The 12,394-nt window shown below is 30.8% G+C and overlaps 1 protein-coding gene across 2 annotated transcripts in view; it reads left to right on the top strand.

Annotated features, from left to right (window-relative positions):
- Positions 1 to 12,394, top strand: part of LOC147808622 (uncharacterized) — a 187,540-nt gene that overhangs the window by 154,702 nt on the left and 20,444 nt on the right. For both annotated transcript variants that reach the window (XM_087163474.1, XM_087163475.1), the window contains one exon: positions 4,607 to 10,651. In XM_087163474.1, the coding sequence (XP_087019600.1) occupies positions 4,607 to 10,651 (6,045 nt within the window). The remainder of the gene's footprint in view (positions 1 to 4,606; positions 10,652 to 12,394) is intronic.

The following is a 12,394-nucleotide window of genomic DNA, read 5'->3' as shown; positions in this document are numbered from 1 at the left end:
TGAATGCCACGCTAATTTTTCATGGCAAACTAAATTTGCAAATATTTGACAGATTTTGCAAGTTTTTGAATAGGTTTTGCATGACATATCTGGAAAAAGTTGTGAATTATATAAGTCTACGAATTGTTTACAAATAGTGAAGAATAAAAATCTTCTAAATTGAATTTATTAAACCAAGAATAACAATTAATAAACTACCACTTGAAAATATTTATTCGCAATTGGCATCTCTGTGTATATAAATAAAACTATTTATGTGTGTTCTATATTGCATTAATTTCCTCAAACCATTTTAGTAACGATGATACTATTAAAAAAATTAAAAATTTACTCGCATTATTTGTTTTTAATAATCTTGGCTTCGCCGGTCACCGGTGACCCCCATGGCATTCAACGTGTTAAAGAAGTAATTATCGCTAACCGTGAACTATAAAGTGATGTAGCTTTTTACCTTGATTAACGCAAGCTGACCACTGTCTCGATAAATTTAAAAAGTGGTCACTGAAGTTTCACAAGATAAGAAGTGGTGAAAGTTTCAATTTCAATTTGATTTCGTGAATTCTGATGGTCAACTTTAACACTAATACTTAATTTGCAAATATTTTTAGTGGATAAGAATTACTCAAAGCATTTTGTTTCCTATACCGGTTTTAAAATTTTCTTGTAATCACCCTGTTTACACGGTTTTGCCCTTTTTTTTTTTCTTCAGTGATTTTTTTATTTTTAATTTCTGTGCAATTTTTTTCAGGTAACCCTTTGTTGCAAATGGGATGTCCCTTTTATAAATATTTTTTTCTCTCGTTTTAATTACACGCAAAAATATATTCTGGCATTTTTTTTAAATCAGTAAAATGGTTCTAAACTAAATAACAGTAAATTTGTCAGTCGAATAGTTACTAAAGAAATTTGTTAGATTAACGGAATTATATTTATACTAAAATATAAACTCCGAGAAAAGTAATTTGAAAAAATATTTTTTCTCTCATATTCAAACCTTCACCAACTTTATCTTTGTACATTAAATAAATTTCAATGATAAATAACTATTTCTCTTAGATCTAAATAAGTGCAAATTTGTCAGTCAAATAGTTACTAAAAAAAATCTGTTGGATTACCGGAATTATATTTGTACCGAAATATAAATTCTAAAAAAAGTAGTTCGAAAAAAAATATTTTTTTCATTCATATTCTAAATTTTTATCAAATGTCAGCTTTGTAAATTAAATAAATTTCAATGATGGTTAATTATTTCTCTTAGATCTAAATAACTGTAAATAAGTGCAAATTTAAAAAATTATTGTTTAGATTTGCGCCTCATTTGGAAGATCTAATAATCCATAATAATTATCTATTTTTTGGAAGAAAAGTACACCTATGTTTAAATAATATTTTTCATTTTTACCAGAAGAAATTCTTCTTATGACTCGTGGGAACTGGGATGACGTGAGAAAAGTAAATATAAGTCTGTTTGAAAGAGTGGTTTATAAGGACGGCTTAACACACCCAGTGGTCCTGGTCAGTTCCTGTCGCTGAAACTCGTATTTTTAAACTCATGAAAATATTTTCACTTTTCAAATCTTTTTTAAACCTTAGTTATTTCAGTAAAAATGATCAACATGTTAATAATATATATATATATATATATATATATATATATATATATATATATATATATATATATATATATATATATATATATATATATATATATATATATATATATATATATATATATATATATATATATATATCTGTGTGTGTGTGGGTGGGTGCGTGTGTGTATCGTGTTAACGACGTATTTTGCCAATTTTTTGGTCTCCGGATTTAGATGTTTTTTAACTTAACTTCAGGATACAGAATGGCCAGGGTCTGTAAAATTTCGATCTCAAAATACACGAGGGCAACAATCTGTAAATTTAAACCTCAAAATACAGGATGGCCACTGTCTGTAAAATTTTAACCTCAAAATTAAGAACGGCTATAGCCTATAATATTTTAAAAACTGATAGAAAAAAAATCGAGGAAACGCAATGTTTAAGTATATTCTTACATTACAAAGAATATTTGTAAATTAAATAGTTGTGTTCAAGCTTAAAATTATAGTGAAATTAAAACTTTTAGAATTTCCAATGAATTATCCCTACTTTTTAAATTTTTCTGGACGTGAAAGGGGAGTTCACGATCTCAATCGATCAAGAAAAACGGTTCCAATAGTTTGGTCAGGATAACCGTAGAAAATTCGTTAGCACTATAATGAAACTCGTTTTTAAAATAATTCCTTTAAGAAAATTAAGCAAATTTAATAGTCATCGTAAATAAATTTTTGTTATTTAACTTAATAATGATCAAAAAAATTTTGAATAGTAATGTATAAAAAATTTTTTATCATTTTCAGCGAAATAATTTTAATTGCGTCTTTGGCCGATTGTGAGCAATTCTACAGACGTTGGTATCAAAATTGAATTAGTATTTTTTATACGCACATGAACACTAATACACAACTTTCATCTTTAATATTTTTTTTTCTAATTTGGTCTTTAAAATAATATTCTACAAACAAAAAAATCAAAAGATTTTTTACAAAAAGAAAATATATCGTTGATCTAATTAAAGCTTTCTGCCAATAAATGAGTTCTTAAATTATTAGCATAGTTGTACAGTCAATTCTTTGAAAGAAGATGCAATTATATATATTTTTTGTATTCTGGACCTTTACCCAATAAAACTTGCATTCGATTATTCAAACTAGGTCAAATATTTCATTTTACTTTTTTGAAACATTAATTTTGTTAACCCAACTCAATTTAAATGTATTAGCAATTTTTTTTTCCTTCTCTCAATGCGGTAAAGATTCAACCTTATTTATTAAAATGTCAAACTTAAATTGTATTTTTCTATAACTTTCAACTGTGAAAACCCTGACTTTTTTAAAGCTTTTCTTTGAAATTGTGATAGGAAATATAAAGAAATAGAGTTCCCTGTTGGACTCGGTGGAAACATGTTGAATTTGAAGAAGAGCCTCAGAGCTCATATAAATCTTGATAGGCTAAATTAAGCCTTATTTATTGAAACGCAGTGCTATAAGCGAAAGCAGAGAGCACGCCGCACTTTACTATACTCAATACTATAAGGAAATAGTCACTTAGAATTATCGAATATGTATAACTATTTATATTAATATGAGTATTTTTCATATACAGACAACTTTTTTTTTACATGATACTAAATATTTTTTTTAAAAAATGGTATGCTTTTAGAAAAGACAAGTGGTAAAAATATTTGCATTAAATATTGCATATAAGTATATATTTGAATAAAGAAACCGGTTGTTCTCTTTATTATACTATGGTATATCATTAGTATAAATATTCTTGTTTGAATCTCAAGAAACTACAACTTTAATTTGTCAGTGCATATCAAACTAAAGAGGTAAGCAATAGAAACACCAATCTGCCTAGAAAGTAATGGTGGCTGGCGAGCAATGCTGACCCATAAGGCGGTGGATCATGAAACTGCAGAGCTTTGACCTATGTTATCCCTTTAGCCAACAACTGTATGCTGTGGGAGTGAGCGGGATTAAATCTTTAGAAAATGATTTAAATTTAGATTAAGTCAAGGAGGGGGGGGGACAGCACGTTTTCGAAGAAAAGGTGGTAGGTTACTAAAGGAAATATCTACTCAATTTAAATAGATACATACTTTCACTTTGTAGCACACTTTTTTACATAGTAGTCGCGCATAAATGATATCATACATGAGACGACAACTTCAAATTTAGTTTGTGTAGTTTATTTTTTGCTTTTTTTCCTCCAAACTGTTCATTATCAGGGCTGCCAACTACTACGCTCTTTGGTAAAATGTTTTATAGAGCAGTAGCATACCTGCCAACTTTTAATCCCTTCGAGATGAATTTCCCTAGTGGTAGTAAATGGAATTTAAATAACAATTTTAGGCAGAAACATATTAATATATATGCTTATTTTTTAAAAAAATAGTGGTGGATCAAAAGGATTATAAATTAAGTTTATAAATGCAAGGAATATACAGAAAGCATACATTCTACTACAATTTTAAATACAGAAATAAAATTTTACGCCATATGCGTAAAAGTTGGCAGATATGCAGTAGGCAATTAAAAAAGGAATTTCCAGAATATTTGGCAATTTTGCTGCTATTTTAAAAGTTTCCCTCTCAGACAGTAGGATCAAAGTGGTATTTGATATGAACTTTTGAATTGTTTACATGTAGTGGTGTGAAAAATAGCTTTAAATAATATTTACAAAACTATGAATCATACATTAAAACAAAAACTTAGCTACCACGTAATTTTTTCCAGAAAGCGTAGAAAGTTGACAGCCCTCAATAATATGAGATACATCGTACAGTCTCAGCACCAGATCATGAGATAGGTTCTATTGATATAATATTTTCACAAATAAATTTATTTAGCAATAAATACATTAAGATGATGTTTAATCTTAGTCGTTATTGAATTAAAATTATTCGCTTGTTATGTATACAACAATAGAATAAGATTAATTTATTGTTATTTATTGTTATACATTATTTGTTATTTTATATTTAAATTTTGTTTGTTCTATTGCAGCTTCTCATGGAGTATTGGATTCAGGCTCTAAAAATGGTTCCATGAACGGAAGAGTGCGCTCTTTCTCAGAGGAAAATTTTCAGAGCTTATATTCTAGAAGTAGTAACAAAGCTGTAGAATATGAATCAGAAAATCATTCCAAACGATTTAAAAGTCATTTGCATCCACATGTGGAAACCTTTAATACTGAGTCCTTACAACGATGGAGGCTACTGGAGCAGGAAGAAAAAACATTAAGTCGGAAACTAAGATCACAAGGCAATAGCCTGAAATACACAAGTTCCATTTTGAAACAAACAAGAAGAAAAATTCGTATAATTACACACATGTCTCAGAATTCTCTTTTCTGTGATGAAGAGCTAGATTCCGATAATGAGCCTGATCTTCGATCCAGAAGCGCTCCTCCGAAACCATCATCGATACGATCAAAAATTAATCGATCGGAAACAATTCCGACTATCACTGATTCCGAAGAATCTGCTTCTCAAATTGAAGTCTATAATAAAGGTGATGCATTACGAAAATTCAGAAACACAAGATGGCAACATGAGATAGACAACGCCATTTTGTCTGAAATAGAATTTCAGGGTAATAATTTCCTAATTCGACGATTTTCCGTGAGAGGAACTAGAATTTTTAATCGCAGGAGAAATATAAAATTTTATCCTGAAAACGATCAAAATTACGAAGAATTACCAACTGGCATGAAACGAAGAAGCTTCTCGCTTCCAGCTTTGTTACCATTCATGGACTTCGAAGATAATGATTTCTGGAGGGTGGGCTTTGTTCAAAGTAGAGTCCAAAAATTAGAAAAGGATTTAGCGAATCATTTTGAAGATCTTTATTTTCCTTGTACCTATGAATTCGAAGTCCAAAGTCTTTGCAGCCTCGACATGGGAAAAATCGTACCAGATGATTATAGAATAGCTTATGTAAGCAGTTTAGAAACATCCTTAGAATCTAACTTGGATTATATGGAAGACGCCATAAGTGCATTTGGAACTGGAACTTTAGATGCAAAAATTGGCAACAAGGCTTCCGGCTTGGAAACTTTAGACATTAAACGAAATAAGAAATATGAACTGAGTGATGAGGATGATTGGAATTTGTCGTTCAGTTCCTCTGAAAATAAAGAGAATTCATCGGAGGAAGATGAATTCTATTTCTTTTTGGCACCAGAAACCGTTGACTCGGAAAACACATCGGAAACTGTTTTAGGTCAGGAAAATGATTCCTTTACAATTTTGGATGAAAAAACAAAACTAGAAAATGAGCAAACGAATATTAACGACATTGTCCTCAACGATTTTCCAAATGTAAAACTAGCCTGCAATATCGAAAATACAAGATTAAATTTTTCAGAAATTATAACCGGAGAGAAGGCCCCTACTTATAATCTGAGTGTCAATTTCATGCTTAAAGAAATATCTTTATTTAAAAAACCCATTATTTTTAAACGAAATCGTTCTTTCGAAGATGAAAAACTTGAATTTTCAGATATTATTAGAAAGAACAAAACTTGCTTATTCTGCAAGAAAAAAAATGTCATGTGCATTGGAGAATCAATAAAATATAATTCAATATCTAGTAAAATAGAAGAAATTTATTATTATGAGCCATTGGTTACTCCTTTTTCTGAAATATATGCTATTACTTATGGTAAGTTGTTTACTAAAACTTTTATCACGAATGAAGAAATGGAAAATTCCGAAATTAAGCAACAACTGGTTGTTGATTTAATTGATCAAACACTCATTGAAAAATCATCAGAAAAAAAATTATATTTAGATAACCCGTCACATTCTCAACAGACTAACGAAGATGATTTTATGAAAATAATAAATTTTCCCAGCGATCCCGAAAGCAGCATTAATCTGGAAGTAAACTTTTTTTCATCGGGTACATTTTACAATTATGTAAAAAAATCAAATCTGAAATTTAATTCCAGAACAAACACTGAAAAAAAATGGAAAAAACCGAATGAAATTAAAGATCAAGAAATATCTAAAGTTCTTTCTAACGATGTTAAAAACATCATTTACTCCTCTTTTTTATTAAATACTACCAATAATATTTTTAACAAAATTAGTAACCCTATCACAGATTTTCCTAAAATTTCATTAATATCTGCACACGAGAAACTTCTGAATGAAAGAAACGTTAGTCTCAATGACATACTTAAGTTCTCTTATAAAAATTTTAATCATCCTCAAGTAATAAATTATTCGATTTTCATGAATAATTCACAAAACAAAGCTCAAATAAATTCTTTCCGCCAATTAAAAGAAGATTTTTCCGTATATACAAACCCACAAATTTTAATTGTGTTTTCAAACCACAGGGCGTTTCGAAACCGAAACTTCCTGAATGAAAAGGTTAACCTTAGCGGTGAAAATGAAATTTTGAAGGGAGAAATGAAAAACGAGGTGGGCAGAAATTCAGAAAGTGGATTCTGTGCTTCACGACGTCATAGCCACCGCTGTGTTACGTCACAAACTGGTGGAGCAACATTCGTGGAATGTTTTCTTCCACCCGAGTCGCAGTACGCGCTCGTTGGCGATCAAAGTGAGACACGCCTTCCACCTGGATCCGTGCTTCAGATAACTGTGCCAGCTGTGCAACGGGTGGCGAAGCGCGAAAATCATTCAGCGGAGAACGAATGCACTGTACTGTGTGTTTCAAACGTAGCAGATGGTACGTGTCGAAGAAATCGAACAGATTGGATTAAAAGACTAAAATGTGATACCACTTTCTTTAAAGGATTACATCCAATACTGGATTATGCCGTAATCGATTGCTTTGTGTTGGATTACAACCATGAGGATTATGTGCTACCTGCAGCCTTTACGCTGCTAATTGCGAACGATTGCTTTGATTTACGTAACGGCGAAAACTCCCGTTACTCTGTTTTGCAGTGGAATATGGCAACTCTAGGAGATGAGATTCGTTCTGTCAATCGCGTTGTGAGAACTGAAGGGAAAAACATTTCAAAACTAAAGAAATTTTTTGATTCGCCGGAAACATCAACAAAAACGCGAGCAGACGATAATTCCTTCCGAAAATTCGTGGAACGCAAAACATCTACTATTTCGTCACAGTCAGAAATTATGTCAAATGAAAGCCCAAATAGTGTTTATTCTTCCCAAGAAAAATCTTTTGAATGTAAAACTGTCATAAATAATGTATCTTCATCATCAAACGATCGAGTAAGTGAAAATAACAGTACTCATATTAATTCCAACGTTCATAATTCTTCCGATTCACTGTCTGACATTCCATTTTGTAGAAAAGTAACAAAAGGTTCATTGTGGGACAATGTTGATATTGGTAATAGTGCAAATGATAATGAATTTTGGAGACCATCAGACGATAATCATGTTGAGAACGGATATTCAGTATCCAATTCTTCTTCTGAATTGCAAGATCTTATTGCAGCATCACGAAGTGAACTTTCTAAAATAAGGGACCAGGCTGTTTCTGATAAATCGAACTTAGAAAGTTATTTTACATCATTTGAAAATTCTAAATCAATGTCATTCGAAACTTCGGATTTGTTTAATGGTGATCAACGTTTTTTTTCTTCCACATATGACTGTGATATGAATGACATCAGTTTTGATGACGAAGATGCTGTTTTAAGTGATGTGTCTTCTGACGAAGAAATGCGGGGACATCCAGCATTGTCTAATACGAATTACCTTCCAGCTTATGCTCTTCACACCATAATTGAAGAGAGCTGTGAAGAAAGCGAGAGAGATTCTCGGACAGCAACCCCTACCAACAACACCGAGACATCCAAACTTGAAAGATATTTTAGCTGGGACATCATCAATGATACTGAATTAAATCTCAGGAAAAAAGAGGATGATGAAAGTACTATCTATAGTGATTCTCTCTCTGAAGGTACAGCCGGTGATACTCCTAAGGAAGTGGATCCTACCCATCTTGTATCTTCTCGCTTAGAGAAATACTTCACCTCTGGGTTAGTTGATGATGACAACTATTATTATCCCGATGATGCTGAATATCCCGAGGATCCACCTGTCAGTGACTTTGAAGAGGACAGTGTACATCAAAAAATAAGTCGATCTGCCTTATTAAATTCCTTAGAATCTAACCATCTACCGCCTAAATCTGATGATACCGAATCTCCCGAAAACGAGGAAGTACCAGTTTCGATTAATTTGCCAAGCTCTACCAAAGTCGAAACTGATACAAAAACAAACGAAACTTTTCCTTCAGTCTGTGATAAACATAATGGAACTTTTGATATTTCCCCTTGTATACAACTTAAATCTAGATCTGCCCCAATAATTAGAAATTTGAATTTAGAATCCGACAGAATATTAGATGATGATGAAGAGGAAAGCAACGGTGCCGATGCATCGAAGTTAAATAAAACGATTCACACTTATGAAAATGTATCATTTAGTGATAATAATGCTAACTGTAATTTTCCTCAAAGCAATAGTACTGATTTATTACCAGATGATATTACAAAAGATGAAGCCATTAATTTGAAACACATATCCAATAAACAACAAATAGCTGCCGATATTCAATCAATAATTCAAAAACTGGTTTCTCATTTTTCTGCTGATTCTTTGAAAGACAGCATTGAAACTGATTATACATCTGCCTGGCAGATGCTGGAAACTGAAATTGAAAGGCTTCTTAATACTATATCCCCGAGCGCTTTAGAACATAACAGCTGTAACAGCAGTCTAGTCGACAGTAACAACAGTGACTACGGAAGTGATACAATCGAGTCCATTGATTGTATGACTGATGATGATGATTGTGTTGATTCAAAAAATCGTAATGCTAAATGTCCACTTGTTGATATGTTGAGGCCTTTTAAGGTTCAAACGGACTGTGATTTAAACGCTTTTAATATTTCAGATGAAACATTAGGAATATGGAAGAGATTGATACAATCCCTGCAAAAAGACAACATAGCTTTAGCGAAAAGTAGAACTTATGATCCGAATGCAGAGGCTAGGTTATACATTAAAAATCAAATTGTAACATTGATGCATACAGTTACTGTTAATGATGCCAACGTTCAAGATATTGAGAAAGTTGCAAGTGGTAATGATTCCGAAGAAAAAGATCTCGTACTCGATGAGCAACCGCTGTCTGAAGAATTAAATGAAGCTTTTAATGTTAGCATTACTAATTCAAATATTTTAACGGGAATAAATGGGGATGAAGTTATAATACCCAAGATTGAATCTTCCGATGAAGGCATATCATCTACAGATAGTAATGAAAACATACATTTAGAAGATGAATCTATGAAGTTATCCCGAAATGTAACTATTACTGAAGAGATGATGGAAGGTGATTCATCTATGATTCAGCCATCCTCTAATTCAAACAATATGGAAAAGTCTGATGATTCACTACTTAATTCAGCTGAAACATTAGACAAAGAGTCTTCTAAAACACCAGATTCTTCGACATTACTGCATCAAAATAATAAAACCAAGTTTTCTGACGGTAAAATGCATTGTAAAGAAAATGATCTAAAGTTTTCTGTCGTTGACATTGAACTTGATGATAATGTGCCAACTGTAGCAGAAAGAAAAATGTCCTCCGACAGCCACTGCGAAAATGATTCTGATGATTTGCTTGTTGTTTCCGATGATCTAGCACTGTATTCGTCTAACGAAACATTGTCTAAACTAAGAAAAGAAGCAGAACGTTCGCAATCAGTCAAAACTTCCCGTAATCATGATATTGGTTACTTTTCTTACAAATCATGTGATGATAGTTTGCTGCATACTCCGTCCCCTTCTTCAGATATTGTTGATGTTCCAAATTTTAAGTCCCTTAAAAGATCCATTAAAAAGTTCCCTCCTCCCTCTAGTACTCTTTCAAAAAGCACTAATAATATTTTTCAAACTCTATCATCTGACATGAAATTTAGTACCCTTCAGTCTAAGTCAAAGAAATCAAAATCCTCGAGCCAATCTCCTTCACGCCAGTTTACATCTTTATTTTCACCTTCATCTGTCATTAAAAGGATTACTGGTACAAAAAGTAAGTTTTTTTTTTTGTTGTATTAATTTTATTGATAAGTTTTAAACACTGTTCACAATTTTATTCATTTGTATCGCATAAAAAAAATTATTCCAGGGTTTTGGACCCACCTACAAAACCAATAAAACTCTGTGTTATATTGAACATAATAAAAATCTGCCATTTCCTTATATCATTTATTATTTTGTATTTGATTTTAAATTTGTGTATCATAACTACGCAACTTAATGTATTACTCTAGTACTCAGAATTAGAGAACTAACTTATTATATGTTGTTTATGTGGAAATGTTAATATCAGTTATATTGAGTTGGAATTTTCTACATATTCAGGAAAAGATGGTACTTCATTAAAGTTGAAGTTTTTTTTTATCAATATTTGAATTTTTATTTTACTATAAAAATTTCCTTTTAAGCTATATATATATATTAGATTAAATTACAATTTAAAACCTAAAAAGCCTTATGCTTAAAAACCCAATAAAACCTACTTAATTTAGTTTTTCTAAACTGCAGTCTATTTTATCAAAATATGCCCTCTCTTTTGAAAATGCATTATATGGTGTATTGTAATTGACAAATAAATTTTTTTTTACCTTACTCTCGGTCAGTAGTTAGTACAATGTTTTTTTTTTCTTCCGGAAAAGCTGTGATAAAATTTTTGTTACCTTGAAGTTAAGGTTAGGATTCTGCAAATCCCAGTCATCCTGACCTGAAATATTGGAGATGACTTCCTATAATTTAATAAAAATTTAATTAACTTTTTTAAAAAATAAGCTGTATGTCTTATGGGCTGCCTAACTCAAGTCTCTTAAACTTGAATAAATTAATTATTAAATAGCACTTTTATCTTGATATTATTAATTTAAGTTGTCCATTAAAAGAATTGTGAGTTTCAGCTATACAAATAAACGTTAAAAGTGTATAAAATCTGTTACGCTATGTTTTGATTTATTTGTAATTTTATTTTTTAAATTCTATTTTATTAGAATAAATTTCTTTCAACCTAAGTGGAAGAAATGGAAAAAACTCTTTCTAAAAAAGAAATATCAAATATTAAAAAAAAGAATTTAAATAATTTATAATTGTAATCTAATTTGTATAATAATGTTAACATGAAAGCCATTTATTACTTGTTTTTTAAATAACAGAAAAAAGTAGCAACAATTAGGAAAAAGTAGAAAATTAGAGTTGGGTAAAGAACTGGATTTGGCATTTCATTCTGAAAAAAAACCTCTTTCTTCCAAAGCCCTATAAAAAAAAAAGGGGGGGGGGGCTGGACAAAATGGAAGAAACTAAAAATAACAATAGAATTTAATGATAAACAATAAATGGATAATTCCATTTTGAAACAAATTAAATTTTATATACAACAAAAAAGAAGTAAGAAATTCTAAAAATTAATTTTTATAAAAAAATCCACATAATTTATAAAAAAAAAATTATTCTGTCCTTATTTTCCAAAATAAATATGTATACCTTCTATCAAGATAAATATGTACATATATATTTAGACGAACTAAGTATACTTATATTATTTTTAATTCACTTAATACACTGGTTATCATAAATTAAGGAAAAATCACAAAAATAGCGATAACTCTTTCAAAAGTAAGCCAAACCGTGCAAAATTTGCATATGTTGTCCACTAAGAGTAGCTGAGTAAAATTGCAATATGCAAATTAGTGGCGCTGCACTCGGCTTACGTCATCTGCCTGGAGCATAAAAGTCCAAGTTTGAGAGA

The sequence above is a fragment of the Parasteatoda tepidariorum genome, chromosome 5 (assembly GCF_982258835.1).
Source record: "Parasteatoda tepidariorum strain Cologne lab strain chromosome 5, Ptep-v5.0, whole genome shotgun sequence".
Lineage (NCBI taxonomy): Eukaryota > Metazoa > Arthropoda > Arachnida > Araneae > Theridiidae > Parasteatoda > Parasteatoda tepidariorum.
Note: the sequence above shows the minus strand (reverse complement) of the source record. Positions and strands in the feature narration are given on the sequence as shown.